The following is a 26,855-nucleotide window of genomic DNA, read 5'->3' as shown; positions in this document are numbered from 1 at the left end:
AAATACTGGTATGGGGCCAGCGCATAGGGTGAGTACACTTCCTTTCCTTCTTAATCTCTCCCCTCTAGGACTCAATGAGCCAGCAGCACATTTGATGCAGGGACGGGGCAGAGGGTGGTAATTTCAGATCAAAGGTTAGAGAGCTGGGGAATGAGATATGGAGCCCTCACCCTTTCTGAAAATTGAAACAAAGAAAACTTGAGAATCTAGTCCCTGGAACTGTGGCCCAGGAAATGCCTCAGGGGATAGGGCCCTAGCTGGGGTGCACCACAGTATCTACAGGGCTCTGAGTATCTCCCCGAAGCCTCTTGGTCAGCAGCATAAACCCAGTTGTTGGTTCTGCTTTTCACAGAACATGGCCAGGCAGACTCTCCACAGCCCCTTTGCTAGAAATTAGGCTTCTTCCAGCTGCCATGGAATCAAACTCCACTCGCTTTCCTCTTGCTGTTACCCTCTCTCTGCCCTTGGCCAGAGGTAACTTATTACTTTACAAAACAACCTTTTCTTCCCTGTGCCACACCAAGTCCTATTTCACTCCCACCCACTCACTGAAGGGCTCATCACCAACATAGATCGGTGTACCAGGGCTGGGACTGCAGCTGAGCCCACCAGAATGTTGCCGGCACTTCGAGATTTTTCTCTCCATGTCCTCCCTTGAGTCATGCTCAGGTCTGCACTCTTAACCTTGGGACAGAAAAGCCAGAAATCTCTCAGACCCCTCCCTGAAAAGTCCTCTTTCTCCTTGGAACAGAAAGCACTTTCAAACATGGCTTTCCTGTTTTTTTGTTTTTCAGTTTTCTGGTGGGTGGATCTGGAGTGGGCATCCCGTTTGCACATCTGGTAGGGGCACTTTCCAGATTTTCCTCATGACTCAGGATCAGTTTCTGACTGTTAGGCGGGGCCAAGTCTCCTGAATTTAATGCAGGGCACCTCCCCCTGTGAGCAGAGCTTGGTACAGCCCAAATAGTTTTCAGGTTAAGAAAGCCAGAATCTTTGTTCAGCCGCACTTACTGGACAGACTTGGTAGAGGTTACCTGGTGAAGAGCAGCAGCGGCAGCAGCAGCGGCAGCAGCAGCAGCAGCAGCAGCAGCGAGTCTCCTGGGATAACTCAGGTGAGGAGAGCGGACATTCACAAACTCGTCCTGCAATCTTATTTGCTGGATAACTGAGTTTATAGGTAAACTCCACAGCTATCATTTTACAGTTTGTCTGGATTGAATATGTGTGCATAATAACAGTTTGAAAACTTCAAAACTAATGGAATTTTGGATTGCTTCTTTTGGTATGTCTAAGGGGGTAATTGTGGATGTCTGACCATGATATTTTTCTGGTGATATCTGCTCAGGGTTTGTTTGTTTTTTTGTTTGTTTGTTTTTTCCATTCCTGGGAGGCTAGTGTAGGAGGGAGACCACATTGTCAGGGCTTTATTCTAGCTTCTGCTGATCCCCAACCATGGACACATTGTTGAAACGCAGGCAAAATCTTGGAGCCACACTCTGTGCACAAGGTCTTTAAGCCTTGGCAATGGGGTGCCTGGACGGTGCACTGCAGCGCAGGAGGGAATGGCTGCAAGGTCTTTCCTGTCTGCAGAGCTGGGACCCTCCTGTCCTGGTGACAGGTTGATCTCGGCAATTTTAGGATAGCCTTGGTTTTGTTTTCCTCCGATTTTTGCATTGGTTTAAACTTTGATTTTCAGTTGGGGCTCTCTCCACAACCCTCAACTGCCCTGTTCTTGGGGCTCAGCTGGCCCACTTGACCAGAGCAGGCTGGGGTGAGAAGGGACTGGGGCATTGCAATTGAAAGTTAGTTCTGAGGATTTGGAGCTTGAAATATAGTGAAAAGCACGGAGGAAAATTCAGCAGGTTCTGCCATTCTGACAGTCACTTCTGGCTTCAAGATAAAGTATCCCTTGTCTGTATTAATGTTTTTATCGAAAATCGCCTAATATCTCATTTGCTAATCATTGTTGTGACATTAAGGACGTTTTATAATCTGAAGGAATGTAGAAAAAGAACCTATGGGGGACGGCTAACTGGCATTCCTCTTGCAGTTTGTGTGTCTGTGCGTGTGTGCGCACACACGCGCGTGTGCCTGTATGAATACTTTGGATTTGAATAGCATTCTTTCTTTATCCTTGAGTCCTTAGCAGGCGAGGGAGAAGTCTAAACACTTGTGTCGTCAGGAATAGGTTAAAAAGCAGGCTTTCTGTATCCTTGGGAGTTTTCAGTCCCCAAATTAAAAGCAGAAAAAGCCCCTTTGTGACCCCCAAACAGTGTTTCTTTGATTAGCCTTGATTTGAAATCATCTCACCTTCTGACAGCAATTCAAAAACAAAACTCCTAAGTGCATTCTCGTAAGAAGAGGACAATACACATTTTCACAAGCAATGTCCTGAGGTTTTGTGTTTGCATGCTCCCCCAGCCTCTGCTTTTTTTTTTTTTTTTTTAAACTGTGGTTAAAAAAAAGAAAAAGACGAGTCAGGAGGTCCAGGTTTTAGTCACTAACTGTGTAACCTTGGACAAGTCCCTTTACTTCCCTGTAAAAGCAAGGAATTGGACTAAGCAATCTACCTCTAAGAGTCCATCTAGTGTAACATTCTAGAAAAATTGAAAGTAGGTTTCTGAAAGGCTGTAAAATTAGAATTATAGGATGGGCTTATTCAAGCCAAGAGGGGGAGAAAAGGGTTAGGGGGGCAAATCAGCCAGAATGGAGAGGTGGAACAGAGGGGAGGTACTAAAAGGCAGAGGGGCCATTTTACATTGGTCTTTTGAATGTTTGTGAGTGTCTTATATGTGATTAAATATCCTCACTTCCCAATAAGGACAAAAAAGAGATTTGATTTGCTCAAAACAAGTGTTTCCTAATACTACTGCTCTACATTGGTTTTCTCCGTAATAGTTAAAAAGCACGTTCATATTCCTAATTTTGTTAGCTGTCCCCAATAACACCCTGAGGTGAATGGGGCAGCTATTTTAGTCCCATTGCTCTTATGGGGAAACTAAAGGACAGAAATGTTATTTACACTAAATGATGGTATTTGGGACTTGACACTGGATCTCCTGACTACCTGTGCTCTTTTTAGGATTTTTAATTTTTTTTTTTTTTTTTGATAGAGGTCTGCAACAATGTAATGAAAGGAAATTGTGTTTTCTGTTTTTCTTGGAATTTCTTTGAACAGAGTCTTCTCTCTGGGCAGAGTAGATGTGTCCTATATAGGGTTGGGTCATACGACTTTTGTGGGGGCTTCCCTTGTAGCCCAGTCGGTAAAAGAATCTGCCTGCGGCACAGGAGACCTGGGTTCAATCCCTGGGTTGGGAAGATCCCCTGGAGAAGGAAATGGCAACCCACTCCAGTATCCTTGCCTGGAAAAATCTCATGGACAGAGGAGCCTGGTGGGCTGCAGTCCATGGGCTCGCAAAGAGTCAGGCACAACTGAGCGACTAACACTTACTAACACTTCAGACCTCAGGATATCTGGCCAACTGTTTGAATCAGAACAGCCATATGTTCCCCACAGCAGACGTGTGCCCACAGGTGTGGCTATGCCTCTGCCTGTGTAGACCCGGAACACACTCTTCTGTATAACATGCGGATGCTGGATTTTTATTAATTCTCCTTCTCCAAGCCCTGTTTCTCTCATCCCACACAGCTGCAGGAGTGAGGATAAGGGGTCACCCACTGTGCTGAAAGTGGCTGTGACTTCATGTCAGGGCAGAGTCAAGTCTTGAGTGTTCAGTTTGCTCTGAAAACACCTAATTGCTTTGACCTCCAAATTTTCCCCAAGTAGAGCACATGGGGAAAACTGGGGGAAAAGGAGAAACCAGCCAGGAACAACACCCTGGGGGCCCCCTTCCCTCCCTCTCTCTTTTCCTTAAATGCCTTACCCTCCCTTCTCACTCATCCCAATCAAAACCAGTTTATAAACTGCAGACTGGATTTCTCCTATCAGATCATCACTCTTGAATAAACTGAGAAGAATACACTTCTTAGAGCAAAATCTGGTTTCTATTCTAAGGCTGACCCACAGGTAAAGAACAAGTGATTTTCCTCTTAAGAGTTTGTCCAGCTGCCCAAGCTTTCCAGTCCAGGGAGCAGCAAAAGCTCCCTCTCCTAAGTGCGACCTCGTGTTCTACGTGGCAGGCTCCCTCAATTTCCCTTGGCAATTCTGAACTCACCACACCCTGGGGTGTGGAGGAGCCCTGCTCAAACAGAACTGCTGAAGACCATTATCTCAATACAAAACTCCACACTCTTTTTCACCCAGCCTCCCATAATACTAGCCCTCTGAGACGCAAGGTCCCTCTTCTTTAATGCTAACGTTCCCTTCATTCCCTTCGTTAGCTGGAGGCTCTCTTTCGTTGATATTCAAAGCAGCCCCAGCTTTGATTCTGTTTACGGACTTTCCTATATGTGGTCTTTAACCTAGAGGCTCCCTGGCTTCACAGCTCGATGCAGCAAGTTAGCAAAGAAGGAACATTCCCTTCTCCACTCTCTTATGCCCTGACAGGGCAAGTTGTTGATGATGAACCCAATTCAAGTTTCTGAGTCTCTGAAAGTTTTCTGAGATGCAATGGGATGAACCCTGGGATGTGAAGGGTTCAGATTTTCCCATGCTTATCAAACCATGGAAATAAAGGGCCTTTTCAATATTCACCACGGCAATAAATTCTAGGCAGAGTGCCTCAAAGTTAGGTATCATGTTTGCTTTGGAGGGTTTTCCTCATCTGAGCTAAAAACAAACAAACAAACAAACAAAACGCCTTCTTTAAGAAAGCAGTGAGCAAAGGAAGCAGTGTGGTGTGATAAAAGTCAGTACACTAAATCTGGTGTTACAGAGAGCCACCATTTTCTAGCTGCTCCTTGTTTGAGCAGCCATTTCTGAAGATACAAAATGAAGGACCCAGATAACATCTACTAAACTGAGCTACCATGAAGGGAATATGAGCTGAAATGCACCCATCAAGCAATAATTTGCCACACAAACATGAATTTTCTCCATAAGGCATTCATCCATTCTACAAATATTTCCTGATGGTTGTGTGCCTAGCTCTGTGCCCGGCAGTGAGAGGGCTTACAGTGTATATCTTGCATTTATGGAGCCCTCTCTATGTATTCAAAAACCTGTACACTAACCATCTCATTAGGGACAGCCACGGAGTAAGGAGGATAGGATAAATAACCCCACTCCCCTGATGAGAAAATTGAGGCACAAAGAAACCAAGGTCACAACAAATGGAATATAATTCTCCTGCTGCTTAATCAGAAATTGGGGTCAATTCTAGTCTGCAAGTCCAACAGGACGTGGGACTACAATTGTACTCTAACCAGAACCAGTCAGGTTGAGGCTGGTAGCTTGATTTTCCTTATTTCCTGTGCTCCTCCAGAATACTTGTGCCCTCACTCAAAGGCCTGAATGATCTGCACCAGCTGTACATCCTGCCTCTGATAAAGTCAACTGGGATCATACCAGTTTTGAAAAATTAAACTTGATTTTCTTTTCAGTTGATGCCATTCCTGTCTGTAGACAGGCCCTCTTGATATAATGGGGATTCCATTTGCAGGTTCCTGCCTGCCTCCCCAGTTGACCGACTAAAAAGGGAGACTGGCAGGGGCAGAGGGCCTTCCCAAGAACAGGAAATACTCATTTATCCAAAATGTTCAGGGACCAGGAGGCTCTAGCAAACTAAATATCTTAATTGCCCCAGACGACCCCCCATTTGTGGTCCCCAGCCTCTGGCAATCCACCCAACCTTCCAGGAAAACCAAGACGCATAGTAGTGTTTGTTATAAATTTGAACACACATGAAAATTGGGATCCATTTGTAAAAGGCTCCAGAAGGGAACCTGGGCACACATTCAGATTGGCTCTGATGCTGCTTAACAGAAAAGTATTACTGATACCATCCAGGATTTCACATACAATGAAATATACATTAATATTTCAAGCCTATAAACAGACTTAAACCTGAAGACTGAAAACATTTTGGTATTTGCAGTGTCCTATAGCCTTCCATTTGAAAAATAATTGCCAATAAATAAGTACCGGTGGAAAGACTGATTATTTTCAGCTTCTTAGTCCTTGGCTTCAGAGAAAGGGTAAGTTTGTTTACATATACTGGAGGTTGCAAATAACATCAAATTAAAGATTTTTTATAGTTTTCAAATAGGGAGACTTCTTCACCAGTAAGACATTTCAAAGTAATGCTGAAGGAACACAAAATGAGATAAAGAGGTCTGATTAATATTACACTTGTATAAAATAGCAACTGCCTCATTATTAACTAAGTTTTGAACTGTGCTACTACACAGATACTCTTGAAAGAGCTAATTAGCTTCCCGCCAAATTTGGCCCATTTTTTAGCAGATACTCTGACCTTAGCCTGATTCTTTTGTTTCAACTCTCATGTAATCACAGAATGTAGACACAGTTACCCTTAAAATAAATTTTTGAAATATTTGGTGCCATATAAATTTTACATCCCTGCACATTTAAACATTGACTGTCATGAGAGGATCATTAAAATCACTACAAATATATCTTTGTGAATCATGAAAAGGCATGGAAAACCCTGCTATTTAAAATCAAATTTGCCTTTCAAATTACCCTCATAATAAAAACCAGTTGTTAGGGACATCTGAGTGTGAGGCACTCTGATAGACATTGCCTAAAGAGCCACTGTATTAATTCTCTATTTAGCCATGATTATTTTTTTCAGAAAAGAAAGCAACAGTGTATTGCCAAGGGATAAGAATCTATAGTTTACCGAATTAGTATAATTGAATTTTAGAGTCTGCCTTTTATTGCAGGCAAATGATTGCACACTAGACTTTTAAGAAGAAAGACACATGCAAACCTTCTATCTTTCCTTGTCTTTGGAGGCCATCTGCTGAGCTCTGTTTCCTGTGTTAGTCTCCCTGGCCAGTAATAATGCGGAACTCTTTAATGATAAGAGGAAAGGAATTGTGTAAAAGGGCTTGTTAGAAGTGAAAGGGGCTCTTTCTCCCCCTCAAGCACAAAGTGTGTGGCCCTTCGAGGCACCAAATTATTCTAAACATACTAAAGTTATTTTTTACCCTTTTCTTCAAATTTGGAATTGTTCTGTGATTGAACTTGTCTCTGCCAGTGGAAAATGGGAGATTTCCCTTTAAATTATAATGACTCATGTTTAACTCTCAATCTTAACATTTATTATCTATTTTTCCAGTAAGATTGTTAAAGTGCATATTAACCCATTTGACAGATGAGGAAACAGAGACCTGGAAATGATTTGGATGCCTTACCCCAAGCCCCAAACTAATTTGTTGCAGAGTCTGAGATCTTCTTTCCTTGAAAATGGTGACTTCTCCTCTAAAGCTAAACTCAAGTTGCCTAGATCCAGGAATAAATCACTGGGATGGCATCTGTTGGTCTAATCTCAGATAATCTTTCAAAAACTTGAGAACTTCTTCCCTCAATAACAACAATTTTCTCATTCTAGACTTAGTTTGACATTATGGGTCCTCCTCTGAAGTTCTTCAAAAACCAGAAGTACCAGGAACTGAAGCAGGAATGCATCAGGGATGGTAGACTTTTCTGTGATCCAACCTTCTTGCCTGAGAACGATTCACTTTTCTACAACCGACTGCTTCCTGGAAAGGTGATATGGAAACGTCCCCAGGTAACTTTGTGGTTTCAATTCCTGTCTCCCTCTTGATCTCTTTCATCATAATTCTACTTGATTCACTATTTCACTCATACAGCCCACTGCGTATAGACCAATTTAGCAGACAACTTTAATTTTTATAACATAGTATCCTTTTTATGTTTTTAGAGCACAGAAAAATTGAGAAGAAGGTGCAGAGATGTCTCATTTAAACACTACCTCTCAGAGTGGTACTTTTGTTACAACTGGTGAATTTACACTGACACAGCATTATCCCACGTAGTTCATTCTTTACCTTAGAGTTCACTCCTAGTATACATTCTAGGGGTTTGGACAAATGTATAGTGACATACATCCATAATTCTATATATTAGAATATTTTCACTGCCCTAGAAATCCCCAGCAGACAACTTTATAATGAGAAGTTTTATGGATATGGGCTTCTGACTCTAACATGAGGAATTTTGAATTTTAATCACATTGTATCAGATTTAATAATTTAGAAAGAACCAAAAGAGAGAGATACTGTTCTTGTTTTCTTTTGGAAGTTCATTTGAGTAAATATGGTAACTCAAAAAGCTCTACTCTCATCTCTTTACTGAGTTACCACTCATGGCAACTTCAAGATAATCTCAGACCAGTAAGGAGAAAACTCCTTATATAGGCTTGTTAGTCACTCAGTCGTTTTCGACTCTTTGTGGCCCCATGGACTGTAGCCCACCAGGGTCCTCTGTCTATGGGATCCTCAGGCAAGAATACTGGAGTGGATTGCCATTTCTTTCTCCAGAGGATCTTCCCAACCCAGGGATTGAACCCTGGTCTCCTTCATAGCAGGCAGATTCTTTACCTTTTCTTTACTCTTTATATAGTGAGCATAAATGAAATGAACTCAACAGGAACAAGATGGAGTTTGAACTGGGGGAGGGAGGCTTCTTTGCTGCTCTTTAGATATCGTCATCTGCATCCTCCACTATTAGCACCGTGGGATCCAAGTAAGACTGTACCTCTCTCATCACTTATTAATAGTTACTATGGTTCTCTGTGGAGCATCTGTAGATGGTATCTCTAAAGCAAGTGTCAGAATCCCTTCAAAAGTCCTATGTGAGCAGGAGGTCAATCTATAAAATGATAGGATGATCGCATTTAGAGAATAAATAATAACCTGGTTAAATCTAAAGAGTCTACCAAGATAGAAGGATATTCAATCTGGGCTCCTTCCCAAAGTGGGTGACCAGGTATACAGGTTACTTAGGGTTGTTATGAAATGCAAATTCGTAGACCTTCACAATATCCTGAAGACCTTTTGATCTTATTTCATGATTACACCTTTCTGTGCATTATTGTGGAACCATCTCAGTCAGCAACTCAAGATTTGCGTTCTTCAATGAACAAGCTATCACTTTTTAGTGTCAATTTCCACAACTTGAACTCCTAAAAGGGATTCTTGCATGAGCTACTTCACTTTATGTAGGTTGCCACCAGGGGGTGCCAAGACACATGGATCACTTTAAGTTGCTTGTCTTCTAGATCATTCAAAGGCATGTCTCTGTTTTTGCCCATAAAGTATGATAGCCATTGAGAATATGACTTGGAGAAGTTTTCTCCATCAGAAGAAAGATTACAACCCCTGCTGGGTTTCTATGCCTCCAGTTATTGACACCCTTGTAGATCACTGACCTACCAACAAATCTGGAAAACATGAGCAGAATTCATTACCCACACATTCAGTATAGAGAGAGGTAAGTTTTTTCCCCCAAAACACATGAAGAAAATAGAAATATGCTGTTTGAGAGCCACTCTGGATGGTGATAATCAGGGCCATCACTCTTTTTTGATAACTGTCTATGAAATAAGGGAGGTCAATAGGGTAGAAGTAGCTGAAAAGAAAGCAGGAAATTGAGGGACGTTTTCTAGGGGAGGGTGTCTTTTACAAATAGGACAGACTTGAACATATTTATAAGCTAAGGAGGAAATAGTAAAGTAGAAGAGGTTAAAGACTCAGAAGAAAGAAGGGATAATGAATAGGGGTGAGGTTCCGGAGGAGTGGCAGGGGATCTGATGGGCCATAAAATCACAAGCCAACATGAAGCCATTCCCCAGTTGTGAACCAAACCAGCAGTGCTTCCTGTACTGGCCCATCTTTAGACACATCCTCCCCACTCTTTCCTGGCTCAGACTTTTGTCCTTTGCCTTCATCTTTCAAATTCTGTGGATTGAGTCCTAAAAACTTAAATAACCAAGGCAATAGTCCATCTTGCCTCTGAGGTAAGCAATACTCCTTCGAAGGTGAGGGAGTGTCAGAAAGAGAAGGGAAATGGGGATCATAGCACTTGGCTGCTATTTGCCCAAATACTGTGTTTGGAGTTTTCGATACATTTTTTAAAATGTCATACTAATTTGCTATGGCTTAGCAAGGTAAGTGGTGCTTCCCTGGTAGCTCAGTGGTTAAAGACTCCACCTGCAATGCAGGAGACACACTGTCCTGGAGAGGACATGGAAAACCACTTTAGTATTCTTGCCTGGGAAATCCCATGGACAGAGGAGCCTGGTGTGCTACAGTCCCTGGGGTCACAAAAAGTCTGGAAATGACTTAGCAACTAAACAACAACAGCAAGGCAAGGTAGGTATTTAAAAATTCACTTTGATATAATTCTTTTTTCCCAGTGTAAAAAAGAAAGGTAGATACTATGTTCATTTTATTGATGAAGAAACTGTGTCTCAGGAAGAAGGTAAGAATTTTCCCAGGTTCAGACTGCTAACAAGCTGGGACTTGAATCCAGGTTTGACTCCAAAGCCTATATTAGTTTTTACTCAACCACACTGCCATGTAGGGAACATAGATTTGCTTGTGTGTCTTTTGATAAAATACATAGCTTCCCTCCAGTGAGTTCTCACATTCCTCCTCACCATGTTGATACTGCACATCCATTAATTGACCAATACCCTCTCTTTTGAGAGCATACTCTGAGCTTAGTCTTTATTCAGCCCAAAGGGAGAGTCAGTTGAGAAATATTTATGTAGCACTTACTCTATGCCAGCCTCTATGCAAGATACAGACAAGATCTGAGATGAGGGACTCCCATTATAGCTGAAGAGATAGATACTGAGCTAGCAAAGAGTTAAATAATAAATGAATGCTGGATAGAGGAAATGCTATTTTAGGCATACAGACAGTAAATCAACATAGGGTTTTGAAGAAGGGGAGATCATGGTGGATTGAAGTGGTTGGGGAGGGGGCCTCTTGCGGGGAGGGGGGGGGGAGTAGGGGAAGAAACAAAGCTCTGGACCACCATCTGAATCTTCAAAAAGCTGGAGAGTAGTTTCCAGTCAGAGTGGAGGCCAAGCCTGTGGTCAAGAACCACGTCAAAGTTCTCTGGCCTCCCATTAGGAAAGCTGAGAGACAGCCCTAGGCCTCTCTAAATTGGCTCAGAAAGACCCAACGGGTCGTTGGACTCACTGCCTCGTTGGCAAGCAGGGTTGTTTTTTGAAGACTCTAAAAGGGAAGAAGCACGATTAACCTGATATTTTCTGTCTCTTTCCCCTCCCGGCTTGAACAGCCTCCGTGTCTGTAAACATCACTGCTAATTGAACCAACCAACTGCAGTCAAGCCCCACCATCCTAGGGCAGGATTGAGCTCCTCTTTATCCCGCTTGCCACTTCTCTGCTGTGTCCTGAGGAGCCATTTTAGATGGACAGGGATTGTGAGAAGGTTTTTGCAATTGTTCGATGCCAGTCTATTGGCCCATATCTTCCAGAGGAAAATCCTCCTCCTTAAGGCCTCCATTGGTCTAATGACCCCAGCTACTGGCCTTGTTTCCTGGGTACACAGGTATATTCCCTGAGACCTGTATTCCTGGGCTTTCCTGTCCTCCTGGACCTTAGAAAATTCAAAGAGCTGAGTTCTACTGAGTTACCATGTGATCCTAAAATGGCAGGTAGGATTTTTAGGCTCAAATCTAACCACCAAATTCCCACAGAAAGTCTCTTCTCCAGCTCCCTCCAGCCACTCTCCCCTCCAACCCGCCTCTGGCTTTTTTTCCTGACTGACTCATACCCTACTACAATCGTGTCCTCGAGTTAGACTCAACTAATCTCCGACTAAAATGGAGCAAGACCTTGTAGGAATTTGCACAGCCAGTGGTGGGAGAAGGCACAGCACCTGCACAAGATCTGTTAGCTCTCCTAGTCAAGTTTTGAGTTCACCCTCCACTACCATTGACCTTGCCCAGGTCTTCCACCAGGGAGTACCCTCCCTGGGGGCCATTTTACTACCTTGTATGGGAAGAGGCTGATGAAGTTCTGTATTAAAGCGAAGGTGGGAGGAACGGAAGGAAAAGGAGGAGAGGAGATTTTAGAAGTTGAATACACAAGCCTCAGTGGTAGATTACATATGGTGGTGATGGTGGTTTAGTCACTAAGTCATGTGCGACCCTTTTGCAACCCCATGGACCATATCCCACCAGGCTCCTGTGCCCATGGGATTTCCCAGGCAAGAATATTAGAGTAGGTTGCCATTTCCTTCTCCAGGGGGATCTTCTCAACCTAAGGATTGAACCCATGTTTCCGGCTTTGCAGACAGATTCTTTACCGACTGAGCCACCAGGGAAGCCCAGATTACATATGAGGGACCAGTAAAGGAGGAAACATATCTCTCTGTGCTAATAGAAATTTCCAACACCCAGTTGAATGTAACACTTTTGTAGTGTAGTTTGGGCCTAGACTGCTCATGAATTCCTTTTTCTTCCCGGAGATCACATCCCTTTACTTGAATAGTCCTAAGTGTTTTTAGCTGTTGGCACAATCAAAGGGAGTTGAATAGGCCCGTACTCTTACCATCTTTCCTATTTATATTAGATTCTGAATTAAAAAACAAAACACTAACAGCTTTAGTAAAGTATAATTTATATATCATAAAATTTAGAAACTTTATCAAAGCTATGATTTTTTAAAAATTTACAGCTATGTAAACATCACCACGATCCAGTCTTAGACCAATTGCATCATCCCAATACAATCCACTGTGTACATTTGCAGTGAGTAAAACCCTCCTATTCCCAGTCATAGGCAATCACTAATACACTTTTGGTTTCTGTTGGTAAAACATTCTCTTCCCATTCCTAGATTTGCCAATTCCAGACATTTCCCTTAAAATGGAATCATAAAAGTAAGTCGCTTCTTTGATTAGCATAATATTTTGAAGGAACATCTATGTTGTAGCATGTACCTGTTTTGTTTTATTCCCATTGCAGATACACAAATTTTTCCCAATAAAGCAATTTAGTATTTACCCCTGGAGTCTCCTTGAAGTAGTCTGAAGGTTTAAAGAAGATAATTCTGTACTGACTTGCTTGTCCAGTTTGAAAGTGGAAGTTCAACTTAAGGTATTATTCTACAGCTCCATATTGAATTTTCCTTGGAGGCAATAGGAAAGAAGAGAATGTTTTACTGATGATAAGATCTTCATGCAGAAGCAAAACTCCCCAGGAAAGTGAATTCCTTGAGCAGAGGAGCTGGCCCCTGAGAGGAGGTCCACCTACATGTTGTGTCTGGAGATGGTACAATTTTCTAAGCATAAGATAACTGCTTGAACTAGCTGGTAAAGCCCTTGCATCCTGAATGGCAACCCTAGGCCTTTCAGGATGACTTAGAATCCTAGACTTACTCGTAATGTACCTACTACAGGGCTAGCCTCATTTCTAAGTGTCCACACTGACCCCAGCCCCACAGGACTGCTAGACAGCCTGTAGCACTTTTGAAAGTACCCCTGTTCTTCTGGCCACTGGTTTTCTAGGCAGCCTTTCACTTTACTGTGGTTCTTGAGGTTTACCCTGGACCTCAGTGTTTATTGTCAGCAAATTTCACCTGTGTAAAAAAAAAAATCACTAAACATGTGGATGTGGTAAGTGCCATATAGAGTGTGAGGGGCTCCAAAGCTTATAATGGTAAGCCCCCTTCTCCCCCGACCCGGAGGAGTCTGGGAGGGGAGACGAGGTGAGGACAATGAGAGCGTCTTTCAGTGCTCAGATAAGACAACATATTTCCTAGAGATGCTGCTTTGCTTGTAGAAGGCTTTGGCTCTGGGATGCAGAGAACATTCCTAAACTTACTCTTGGTGCTTGACTTCCTAGTTGTGTGTTTTCCTGCTAAGAAGTGATTTGCCTTGACAAACAGCCCAGTTCCAGGATCATGTTGAGTACGCCAACACAGCTGGGAACCATTAGGGGTTCAGCAATCTTCCCTACTTCTCAAGCCACCCAAATATGTGACTGTGTGAGCTGTGACCTCTCCTCCAACTCCACTCCCTACCATTTCAGCAGAGCTTGGGCTAACATGTCCCATCTGCACTCTGCATCTCAGCTTTGACTTACAGGAAAATTTCTCCAGCCTTTCTTCCTTACCCCGACAGGAATTATACCCAGTTGTCCAAATCGAGGGGAAAATGCAATAAGAAGCCATTTCATTGTTTTCAAATTTGTCACCATAAAGTCCACTTGTATGTAGATTTACATTGGCTCATTACCCTTTACCCTTTCTACCTCCTTAGCTGTTTCTAGTCTTTCACTTCCTTAAAGAGGTAAAAAAAAAAAAAGTGGCTTGATAAAAATGTTCTCCCATGTTTCACATCATGGTGCTGACATAAATAAGAGTTTGAATCATATTTAGTGGATGAGGTTGAGGAGATTAAAGCTCATTGGTAATATTATATTTAGCCTGGAACCAAAAGCTAAAACGTCTTAAGCCAGTCTTCCAGAATGAGGGAGAGCTTTTCGGTGAGCATTAAGCAGAGACATAAAACCCTGGGATGGATGACAGAGAACTGGTTGTATTTCCACCCCTGAAGAACTGCACAGTATTATCTTTTACATGGTGGCCATTAATAAACTTAAAGGAAAAAGGATGGACTAGTTGATGTTTAGAGGTTCTTTATCTGTATGTGAGGAACCTAAAGCTTTAATCCCAGGTCTACTAACTAGCTGAATGCCAGGAGGGGTGAGTTACTGCTCTTCTCTGAGCCTGTTTCCTCATTTGTAAAATAAACAGGTTGACTAAATAGTCTCTAAATTCCTTTCAGGCTTGACAGTCTATGGACTGTTAACTTATTTTTTTAAACCCATTGTTAAATAACCACCCATCATGTATGAAGAGTGGTGAAGTAAAACTGGGGCATGGGCCAGTTTATGAGAGGAAATGGAAAATAAGGTGAGAGGTTTTTTTTGCCCAAATATATATTCTCCCATGATTACACATAGCTTTACAAATGCATGCATGTGCTCTCTCTCTCACACACACACACGCATACACACACACTGTATATAAAATAATTACCTTCAGATTAGTCAACAAGAGAATAATTATACAGTGCCTCTATTTGAGTTCTGCTTCCATATCTCTTTGCTTATTTATATGATCCTTTAGGTCTTAAATAGAAGTTGACATGCCAAAAGTGTTTGCTGAGCCTAGATCCCTGCTATGAATGAAAGCCTTGTGGAAATTCAAGACTAATGTGACCACAACCACTAATAACTCTACACAAAACCAGCAAGTAATTTGCCTTAATAACCTAAAAGCACACTTTTCCACATATCAGTGTTCACATTACTGATTTTTCATGCTAGGAAATTATTATATGCATTATCTAAGTCCAGGAAATCATGGTATAACTTTTCATCTTGCTCTGCATAAAATGGTAATGCATAGCTCAGAAAGGAAAAATTGGGTTTCGTTTCATCTTAGAAAGGGCAAAGGAACAAACAGAAGGGAAAGAATATCAAAACTGAATTCACCCAACACACCTGCTCTATGCTCCATAAGTGGAAAAAAACAGGCAGTTCCTAACTCATGAAAAAATTTTGTCTTCTTCTAAGACAAAAAAGTAATGATGAGACACCTAAAAAAAAAGGCCAGAAAATACAAAGTTGACAACCCACCTAACTCTCTCCTTTTGGCAAAAGAATGACCAATTAATCTTCAGTTTGGTCTTGTCCTTGCCCAGAATGTCTGTTCCTTTCCAGAGTTATTTTGGCTTTTAAAGAATATATGGAATGTTTCATTCTGTAGACCAGACCCTTCATCAAAGAGAATTATGTCCATTAAAAAGAGTTTTGAGAACCAGAAAAATATAGATGTTTATTTAATAATTGTTTAAAGGATATATGTCTAGATTTTCTTTCCATTTGAGACTAGGATTTATTTCTGCTGGGTAAGCAGAATGTCAAGGTACTGGCCAAAGGCCTCCTCCACGAAGCTGTCTCCATCTACCCAAGACTTCATTGGTATTTCCTGCCTTTGAAGTCTCCAAGGGCTGATACTCTGAGTCACACAAATGTGTCTTCAATTATATGGTGTCATGTATGTGGCTATGCTTCTGTCCATGCCTGTCTCTCTACTCATTATACATCCGTACCACTCCTGTGTCCAATTGCTAACTCTAGTCATTCTTAAGGCTTCAACCTGAGCATTGCCACTGATATTCAAATTATTCCACCTCCCACCAGGGAAACGTGGGGATCTTTCCTTCAGGCATTGGTTATACTCTGAAAATGACTCTATTACTTTGTGTTGTAATTGTATTATTTGGGCCTCATTTTCCTCCTTGCAGTGGGAATGGCACAGCTAATGATATATTAGGGAAAGACACATACACCCCTAACAAATACTGCAGCCAGTCTGTTCAGCGTCCCTTGGAACATCCACTGGAGAAAAAGAGTGTCTGTTGAAGTGCTCCTCAGAACAGTCTATTACCACCTGCTATTAGTGCTGCTGCCATCTGTATTCATCCAAGGATGTAGGGAAATCTAGTTGCCATGGAGACCACTGTTGCCTTTGCTTTTTATTAGGAATGGATTTCATATATAAGGTCTCCTAACTAATTTTCCTAGAGAGGGAGAAGCATTAATGTCCACCTCCATCAGACCTTGTCTTTTAAATGCAATCACCCTTCCAAGTACAGGCACTTCAGGAAATCTCATCCTGACAAATAGGATCAAAATGTAATGTGCTAATCCCTTGCTCTCCTCTTTACAAGCTGGCCGCTGCTGCAAAAACCATGTCTGAGGGCACCAGCACATTTCATCCTGTCTCATTCTCACTCTCTCCTTCCACCCCCTCACATAACCCTTTTCCTGTGGCTTGATGATCTACTGCTTTGTGTTTGTTCTCATAACCCCACAACCTTCCCTTTCTCCCACCCATGGAAGTCCTGGTCATCTTTTGATCTTACCTCATCTCTGAGGTCTGTCCTGGGCAGCTGAGCTCACACTGTCTGATGGGAAACACATCTCGGATTCTTAGAACCAATTGTTGTATCCACAGGACATCTGCGATGACCCTCGTCTGATTGTGGGCAACATCAGCAACCACCAGCTGACCCAAGGGAGACTGGGGCACAAGCCAATGGTCTCTGCATTTTCCTGTTTGGCTGTTCAGGAGTGTCACTGGACAAAGGTATTCTTCCTTCTGCAGGACCTCACTTGGCTTCTACCTTCTTGTCTTCTTTAGTAACTTTAGGAAAAGGCAGCTCGTAACTTTCTTTGTTTAATTCCTGAAGTCAGAAGTATTCACGATTGGAGGTGATTTTCCTTCATTTTATTATGACGAGTTTCACAAATACAGAAAGTTGAATGATTTTTACAGTCAGCATCCATTGACTCACCTGCGTTCCACCATTAACATTTTGCTCTATTTGCTTTGTCACACATACTAGTTGATCTTTTGTCCACTTGCAGTACTTTGACTCAGTAGCTCTGCATACTTACACTCTCTGTACCTAACTGGGGTAAAAAAAAGCCCACTGGGAGCCAGGAATTCACTGACAGATATGAATAAAAGAAAAGGTGAGAAAGATGGAAATATATCCTTGAAAAGTTTCTAATAAATTATTAAGAGTACAAAATTTCCTATGACATTTAGGCAGAGTTCAAGGCAATGAAGTGTTGATTTGGGACAAAGGTAGAACATTTGCTTCAGAAAAACAATTTTAGAAGCTGAAAGTGTAATTGAATTTTAAAAGGAGACTCTCCAAAATGTAATTTTATTCAAGGTGTGAATAAAATCTATCATCTATAGAATCTGCAAAGGGGCCTTGTGTTTTGAATAATTTTTGCCTTTTAAATGCCTTGTTTATAGGGCTGAATATGCAGCCATGAATATGTTTGTGTAGACAGTTTCTCATAATCTACTTTGTAGATTATCTGTGGGAAATAATTTAAGCCACAACTTGCTGCCCCCTGTGATCCTGAGTGTATTCAGGGCAAGCGTGGTAATACTGTTCTCAGCAAAACTGAACTGGGGAAGCAAAAATTGTGGGGAAAAAAAGCCCTACCAGGGACTTCCTAACTTAAACCCAAGCCAAATGTATTTGGTGTGCTTTCTGTTGCCCCATGAATTTTCCAGAAGTCAACTGTAATCTCAATATCTGGATATGGTCTGGTGAATAAAAGTTGACTGATTGAATGTTCTTATGTTTCCAGACAATCCCCAACTATAAGGAACAGGAATGGGACCCTCGAAAAATAGATAAATATGCTGGGATATTTCACTTCCGGTTCTGGCATTTTGGAGAATGGACTGAGGTGGTGATTGATGACTTGCTGCCCACCATCAATGGAGATCTTGTGTTCTCCTTCTCCACCTCCATGAATGAGTTTTGGAATGCCCTGTTGGAAAAAGCTTATGCCAAGTAAGGAGGCGGGGGGTTGACTAGTCAGTGGTCAGGCTACACAAGGGAAGGAAGGTCATATTCATCCTTGGGAACTCAGACTCATGCTCTCCCAGCTTAGCCTTGGGTGGGATGTCAGGCAGATCCAAGGCATTGCTTTGGACCTGGGACTGGCCCTCCATAATTCTAGATGAGAAAGAAATAAGCTGTTCCAATTTCCATTAAACCCCTACTGCTCCCTCAGAAAGATGCCCCCTTTCTGAGGCTTATCTAAGGATCACATGACATTATGGCTTCAGATTTCCTTCTTGTCTAATATTTACTGGTAGAAAGAAGTTTCACACGTGGACTTAGATCAACATAGCCTAAGCCTAGAAATATGACTATGGTCTCAAAATCTCTCTCCCTCTGTGCATAGAGAAAAGCTAGCTGGTAAGAACTGACTGTGCAAGGAGTGTTCTAATTTTGAGGGAACAAGATGTCCTAGACCTGGAAAAATAATTTTTCAAAGATAAGTTTGCATATTTTCCCCTAGGCTCCTTGGCTGTTATGAAGCCCTTGATGGTCTGACCACCAGTGATATCATTGTGGATTTCACTGGCACATTGGCTGAAACTGTTGACATGCAGAAGGGAAGATACACTGATCTTGTTGAGGAGAAGTACAAGCTGTTTAAAGAACTGTACAAGACATTTACCAAAGGAGGTCTGATCTGTTGCTCCATTGAGGTTTGTACTCATCAGAACTACTCTTTACTCACTTTTGGTGGAGGAGACCATGACAGTGTGGAACATGACCCTAACCCTGGAGATCCAAGACAAGCCACTGTGAAACTCAGAAAGCTAACAATAGACACTGAGCCCTGGTGCAGAGGCTAAGGATATTTAACATATCATCCTTTTGTACCAGTCATTCCAACCTGGCAATGCAGCATTCAAGCAGATATAAATAGCCTCTGCTAAATTATTCCTCCTACCTGTGCTCCTGAATGTGGAGGTTATAGCTGTTTGCTCAAAGAATTAACCAGTCCCACGAAATTTTGATGCTCTTCATATCAATGTACTACCATGGGTCATTTGTATTGTTTGAGTTGTTATATTAAATTACTTGCTTCTTTTCCTTGGCTTGCTTTGTGTCAAGTTAGGCAGCAGGAACACATTTCCATGTACATAAGAGAACTAGTTTCAACCATACTGATGTAAACCAATCAAGGAAGAGGAGGAGCCAAGCCTTGGCTCTCCCAATTCTTGTGTCCTTATGTATGTTTTTTTGTTCTCAGTTTCCTGACCAGGAGGAACAAGAAGTTGAAACTGATTGGGGTCTGCTGAAGGGCCATACCTACACCATGACTGATATTCGCAAGATCCGCCTTGGAGAAAGACTTGTGGAAGTCTTCAGTACTGAGAAGCTGTATATGATTCGTCTGAGGAACCCCTTGGGAAGACAGGAATGGAGTGGCCCCTGGAGTGAGATGTGAGTGGCTTTCTACTTTGATGGCTGCATCCCCCAAACCCTATACTTTCTCCCAATCCCATCCCTCAGGCTACTAGTGGGCTGTCAATGCTTAGTGACATCTGTGGGTCCTTCTCGGGCATGGAGTCTGACTTAGCTGGCAGTGAAACAAAGCTGTCCCAATCCTTATGCATTCCGTTCCTTTGGCATCCTGCTTCCTGTAGGAAGTCAATAGCAAACATCCTGGCTTATCCCTTTGTTCATTTGTCTTTAGTTCTGAAGAGTGGCAACAACTGACTGCAGCAGATCGCAAGAACCTGGGGATTGTCATGTCTGATGATGGAGAGTTTTGGTGAGAAGTTTTCTTTACTAAGAGAATTGAGGCTTTCACATGGAACTGCAGGGGTAGGTATTAAGTACCATCTTCATTTCTTTCTCCTGCACTCCTTCCATTCAGGATGAGCCTAGAGGACTTTTGCCGCAACTTCCATGAACTCAATGTCTGCCGCAATGTGAACAACCCACTTTTTGGCCACAAGGAGCTGGAGTCGGTGGTGGGATGCTGGACTGTGAATGATGATCCCCTAATGAATCGTTCAGGAGGCTGCTATAACAACCGTGATACCTTCCTGCAGAACCCCCAGGTTTGAACCAAAATCTTTTTGTCTTAAAGTTATCAAGGCAATATGGCTTTCCTGGTGGCTCAGACAGTAAAGAATCTGCCTGCAATGCAGGAGACCTGGGTTCAATCTCTGGGTCAGGAAGACCCGCTGGAGAAGGGAATGGCAGCCCACTCCAGTATTCTTGCCTGGAGAATTCCATGGACAGGGGTTGCAAACAATCAGACACAACTGAGCAACTAACACTTTCATTTTTCAGTATCAAGGCAATAGGAAGCCAGGTCTCACCTTGGAATGTTTCTGAGACATCAATTCTCCTACTGGCCACTATTGTATAATATTCATCAACCAAGATGAAGAGGGATGGGCTCAGATGCTTGTAAAGCACAGTAGACTGTGTCTTTTTGCAGAGATGTGATTTGGCAACATTATCAAATCCAAGCCACCTCCTCTGGCTGCCTCTCTCTTGGCTCTATTGCTGGGTATGCTTTGACACTCCCTGCTTCCTTGTGATGGTCCTACATTGGAGAGAGAGGATCTGCTCTTTGATGCTTTCTCAGTTCTTTTTTATATCTTTACTGCCTAATTGCTCCCTGGGGTGGACACTTACTATATGTGTCCTCTTTCTCAGGCAGGTGATTCTCCTGAACCCCATCATTATGACTCCGTTTTCTCATCTAGAATCCCAGGTCATTATTCCCAGGATTTGAATCACTACCATATTGATGAACCCATTCCATTCGTCTCCCATTACAATGCTATGCCAGGTGACACATTAGAGGTCAACCCCGGGCACACCTCAAAGCAAAATTTACAAACATCCAAAGCCTGAACCTATAATAACCTTGATGCTTTGATCCACAAATGTGCTGATGAGCTAGCCCACAGGAGACAAGAATTCTGACTGTACTGCAGCCTTAGCCATGAGTGTTTTCTTTCCATGAACCTCATTGGCAGCCATTTTGAAAGATACTAAATTTGGTGGGCTGCTTTACTTAACTTATACTTTTCTCCTTTCCTTCTACCTTAATTGTCCCTAAAGAGAAGAAAGCTCCTATTACCACCTGCCTTCATTTACAAACCTGGAAATGCTTTAATTGTCAGGCACATATACCAAACTGATGAAATGGGCTTTTTTGGCTTCAGTGTTCAAGTGTCTTCACAGGATAGATCTATGGGGGCCTTGTGAACCTATGATTTTGCATCTGTTTCCTGTTTCCTTCTAGGAGGGAAAGAAAGACACACACACACACACAGAAACAGAGACAGAAACAGAAAAAGAGAGAGATAAAGAGAGACAGAGGCAGAGAGAAAAATAGGAGGCCTTTTAGACCCAGTTCCCAATGGCATGATTCCCCAAATTATGTTTGGAAAGTCTCCAACACAGCCCTGTAGCTTCCCTATAATAGTGATAGCAGAGCATCAATTCACCAAGGAACTGCATCCAACCCCTCCCACAAGTCACACATCTGGGATGGCAAAAAGAGGCTACCTAGGGGAATGCTGCTGTGTCCGGTTAAGTCAAGCAAGAATGCTTTCTGTCTTTATAGATTCTTGATTTTTCCTATGTACAACTTAAAAAATAAGGGGATAATTGGGGAAAAAAAAAGACCAAGAGCCCAACCAATAATTTATTAAAAGAAAGCATACCTTGTTTGGAATCAGACGCCTGGGCATGAAGTTGTGTCTCTCAACACCTGCTGAATGCCATAGGGAGAAACAAACATTAGAATCCACAGTTAGCAAGTCAATGAATTATCCAAGGTTTCATTGTCTGGTCAGTGGCAAAGCCCAGAACATAACCCAAGTCTCTGCTTCGAGAGGTAGAGTTTTCTGCCCTGACATTTGAGCTGACCCAGCTGAAACAAGTGAGTTAACTAAGCTCCTTGGTGGCCTCTTTTCTCTAGTACATCTTCACTGTGCCAGAGGATGAGCACAAGGTCATCATGTCTCTACAGCAAAAGGACCTGCGCACTTACCGCCGCATGGGAAGACCTGACAATTACATCATCGGCTTTGAGCTCTTCAAGGTAAGAATGGGCCTTTGGAGCAGAGACAGTAATGGCAAACAGCGTCAAAATTAGAATGCCTTGGGGTTAAGGGAATTAATAAAGGTGGAGGGATGAAGCTAGCAAGAGGACCTAGAATCTTCCAAAACCAAAACAAACAAACAAACAAAAAAAACAACTATGATATGAGTGCAATGGAGCATTTCCTTCTCTTGCACTTCCAGGTGGAACTGAACCGCAAATTCCGCCTCCACCACCTCTACATTCAGGAGCGTGCTGGGACCTCCACTTACATCGACACACGCACCGTGTTTCTGAGCAAGTACCTGAAGAAGGGCAACTACGTGCTGGTCCCAACCATGTTCCAGCACGGCCGTACCAGCGAGTTCCTCCTGAGAATCTTCTGTGAAGTGCCTGTCCAGCTCAGGTGCCGTTTCCTTGGCCAGCCTTGCCAACTCCTATTCTGGGCTTTGCCTCCAAGTCCTAACCCCATTGGCCCTCTCCCCCTAGATGGATACTCAGAGGGCCAAGTTGTTCAAGTCAGATTTAACTGAAATGATGGCAGGAGAACTATGTCTCAAAAAGGGGTGGTTTGTGAGGAATTCCCCGTTGATGTCTGGGCTTCAGTGCTCTCAGCTGCCATTTAAGGAGAACGAGCCTATAGCCTAAGTTTTTCCGCTTATATTTTATCTTCTGTTCTCTGGCTGACTCTCTGTTCTCTTAAACAGCTGGCCCTCCTCATTACATCTCTCTTATGTTCTGAGTGCTGGGTCACCAAAGCTACCTTTTCACCCCAGCCCTGCCTACTCTGATCTTTATCTTCTGGACCTTAAAGCAAGGGGAAAGGAAAACATACCCATAAAACATAAGCCATGTCTGGGGAGAAATGGGCTAGGCCCCTTGGCATTTCATGTTTTTCAACAACAAGGTCTGCTTTGGCTAGCCTTTCTCCTCATCAAAGGGCATTTGTCATGGATGACGTGTCTTCCTTTTGATGTTCCAGGGAGCTGACTATGGACATGCCCAAGATGTCCTGCTGGAATCTGGCTCGTGGCTACCCCAAGGTTGTCACCCAGATCACAGTGCATAGCGCTGAGGGCCTGGAGAAGAAGTATGACAATGAAAGTAAGAAATGCAGGGGTGTTTGGGAAAGCAAAATGCAGCTTCACTTACTGCATATATGAATAGAAAAGATGGTCACAGATGAGTCTCTCCAGTGGTATTTTCAGTGTAGAAAAGTCAGAATGGCTGTCAACCAAGTTAGGAAAATGGGCTATAGATAAACAAGGTCCTACTGTAGAGCACAGGGAACTATATTCAATATCCTGTGATAAACTATAATTAAAAGAATAGTTAAAAATAATGTATATATATTGTATACATAAAATATATAAATATACATAATATTTAAAGGATTATATATTGTATATATTATATATGTGTATATATATATTTAGAATATATATATATGCATGTGTGTATATATATATATATATATATATATATATATATATGCATATGTATATATATATAAAGGATTGACAGAAAAGTTTGGGCTTTTCCATGACATCTTACAGAAAACCCGAACAAACATTTTGGCTATATATATATACATATATATATAAAAAACTGAATCATTTTGCTATATAGTAGAAATTAACACTATGTTGTAAATCAACTATACTTCAATTAAACAGGAGAAAATGGGATATAAGAGTCTTTGGGGGAGGCCTATCTAGTATTCATTTTTATATCCTTCTATAAAATATAGAAAAGAAAAGGAAAGTAGACACCAAAGTCCTAGGTCATTCTACTAACCAGGTGTTATGTTAAAAGTCCCTGAGTAGACTTAGTGAGATCATTTTGACTATCCATGAAGAGGACTTTTCATCACTGCATTCAAAATAACGGTTACTTTGTTCCAGCTGTAAACCCATATTTGATCATCAAGTGTGGAAAGGAAGAAGTCCGTTCTCCTGTCCAAAAGAACACCGTTCATGCCATTTTTGACACCCAGGCCATTTTCTACAGAAGGACCACTGACATTCCTATTATAGTTCAGGTAAGGATGTGAACAGGGACCAGCAGAGTGGCTCCTATTCACTACTAGATACTAGATGATTCCAAGTGCATCACAGATGACTAGGATACAGAGCAAGGGTTATTTTGGGTTATTTGTTTTGTACTCAGATACCTCCCACTAGGCACAATCACTGACTTCTTTATTAATGTCCATCCTAAACATCTTCTCCACATATTTCATTGTGTCTAGAAACCCACATGCTGTCAGATTCACATGCTAACATAGGCACAGCAAATTCCCATGTAGGGAAGCATATGCCGGTTGACATGGCCCTCAACCTGCTAGGTCAGGATGGATCACTATGGTTTGGCTGTGTTCCCCTGACTTACTGCTTCTGACCATCTGCCAAGTTTGATCCTGAACTCTGCTTTTCATCTCTGCTCTTTGAGGTACTTTTCCCCTACTCAGAGCAGTATTTGGGAAAAGTCCTTGGTTTTTAAATAGCCCTTTCTAAGTCCAGCATTAGGTTCCACATGCCACAGGGGCAGAGTCCAGTGTCACAGAGGGTTACTCACCTTCACTCTGTTGACTTGTCTCTCCAGGTATGGAACAAGAGAAAGTTCTGTGATCAGTTCTTGGGCCAGGTTATCCTGGATGCTGACCCCAGTGACTGCCGTGAACTAAAGTCCCTGTACCTGCGTAAGAAGGGTGGCCCAACCGCCAAAGTGAAACAAGGCCACATCAGCTTCAAGATTATTTCGAGCGATGACCTCACTGAGCTCTAAATGTTCAGCTCCAGGGAAGCCTGACAGAGCTCTTCCATCCTTTCATTTTCTGTCAGATGCTAGATTTTATCTAGGATTCCCAATCTTTTGAGAGAGAAATTCACAGTAATTAACTTTCCTTTTCTTCTGATAAATTCCCTATACCTCTCGATCTGAGTAGCATAAGTAGCTACATAACCTATTTACCTCCAGCAGCTGGACAGGGGGAGGTGACAGTCCCATCTGGAGATTAGACAGATGTTGGCCAAGAAAAAAGATCTCTGGGGCTTCTGGGGGTGAGAGTCGAGCAGGACAACATCAGCCTGGATACTCTACCGATGTCATTGCCGTTTTCAGGTCCCCAATATGTCTCCCCTGTAGGGCATGTTGAGGAAGGGGGAGGGGTGATTGAGGCCAAGCAGGTCTAGCCTGACATCCCAGCTCCTGACTGAACACTAGAGCGGTCCCAGCAGCATTTTACACAGCACCCAGAGTCTGTTCATACGTCCCCAGCCCTTACCACCATCACTACCACCACCATCAGTCAACACCACCATCAATCTCCACCTCTGGAAAGAGTAGTCCTGCCCTAATCCAAGTCACCCCCCACAGTAGGTTTTACCTTCATGTTGAGGAAGCTTCCTAGGTGCTTAATCAAGAGCTAGAGTTCCCTGAGGCTCAGACAGTGGAAAGGGCCCGAGCTCAAGCTCCATGGAAACCAGCTGTGTGCCACAAGAGGGAAAAGTGGAAGAAGCTGCAGTGGGAGACAAAGCCTCGGTCCCCCACCCATCCACACACACCTACACTCACACACGCGCACATGGGCGCGCACGAACTACCGTTCAGGCAGTCAGTGGGCAAGAGGAAAGATGAATAAGGACCACACAGGATCAAAGGATGAAAGAGTCCATCCAGGCATAGTTCAGCTAGTTTGGGGCCCCTGACTGCAATGTGAAACCTCCTGCTGCTGCTAGGTTTACAAACAAGCCCATTGCCCTGTGCCTTCTAATATCATTGGTACTGAAGACCCCATCTGGGGGCTTGAGCCCCCTCAGGCTTCCCAGGTGGGAAGTGTCACTCCCTGGGGGTGTTTATTTGCCCTCTTGTATTTTTTCAGTCCTTCTACAGAATTTTCTCTGAAATGTTCTTCCCTCCACCTCATCTATCAACATTTTACCCCTCCTTCAAGGCCCAGCATAAAAGCCACATCCTCCATGAAGCCTCTCCCCATCCTCCAACCTCCACCTCCTAGAATATCTCAACGCTTCTGCAAATAATGAATACAATGACATAGTTGTAGCCCTTAGTCTAGTTCAGCACGCAATCATTTAAAAAATTATTTTGTAGATTATTTTTAGCTCACTCTTTCCTACCACGTTTTTCAGTCTATCTTCTCTACTGCCTCCACCACACTGCCTTACATAATCCAAAGCACAATAAAATTGACATTTAATTAATTGACCAGTCTTGAATTGATTTGGCGGCACCGGAGAGATGGCAAAAGTGGCCATCCGCAGAGAATCATTTGGGAGCTGTTCAAGGGGTGGGGGTGGAGTGAGGGAAGGGATACTTGGTGTAACCTGAGTCCAGGCATGAGTCTGATGAATGTAGAAGCCTTGGCTCTATTTATCCAGGTGGGGATCGGGCTGGTAGATTGGAGAAGGGGGTTCCTTTTCTAGTTGGGAT

At 42.7% G+C, this 26,855-nt stretch overlaps 1 protein-coding gene across 1 annotated transcript; it reads left to right on the top strand.

Moving 5' to 3' along the window:
* The first annotated feature begins 950 nt into the window (after window positions 1-950).
* On the top strand, window positions 951-26,626 carry CAPN6 (calpain 6). Its single transcript, XM_019956009.2, has 13 exons — window positions 951-1,112; window positions 7,479-7,658; window positions 16,957-17,088; window positions 18,114-18,322; window positions 18,837-19,029; window positions 19,581-19,774; window positions 20,028-20,105; window positions 20,211-20,397; window positions 22,281-22,403; window positions 22,607-22,809; window positions 23,386-23,507; window positions 24,308-24,444; window positions 25,008-26,626. Exons 2-13 carry the CDS (start codon window positions 7,494-7,496, stop codon window positions 25,188-25,190), a joined length of 1,926 nt encoding a protein of 641 aa, XP_019811568.1. The 5' UTR covers window positions 951-1,112; window positions 7,479-7,493; the 3' UTR covers window positions 25,191-26,626.
* Window positions 26,627-26,855: the final 229 nt, after the last annotated feature.

This window comes from Bos indicus, chromosome X, assembly GCF_029378745.1.
Source record: "Bos indicus isolate NIAB-ARS_2022 breed Sahiwal x Tharparkar chromosome X, NIAB-ARS_B.indTharparkar_mat_pri_1.0, whole genome shotgun sequence".
Taxonomy (NCBI): Eukaryota; Metazoa; Chordata; class Mammalia; order Artiodactyla; family Bovidae; genus Bos; species Bos indicus.
The sequence above is the reverse complement of the archived record's forward strand: the minus strand, read 5'-3'. Positions and strand labels throughout refer to the sequence as shown.

What these genes read in the sequence shown, in the direction of transcription:
- CAPN6 (XM_019956009.2), top strand. Translation starts at nt 7,494, where the DNA reads ATGGGTCCTCCTCTGAAGTTCTTCAAAAACCAGAAGTACCAGGAACTG. An exon ending in TGATATGGAAACGTCCCCAG is followed by an intron (nt 7,659 to 16,956) that starts GTAACTTTGTGG and finishes TTGTATCCACAG; the next exon opens with GACATCTGCGATGACCCTCG. An exon ending in TGATCTGTTGCTCCATTGAG is followed by an intron (nt 19,030 to 19,580) that starts GTTTGTACTCAT and finishes TTTTGTTCTCAG; the next exon opens with TTTCCTGACCAGGAGGAACA.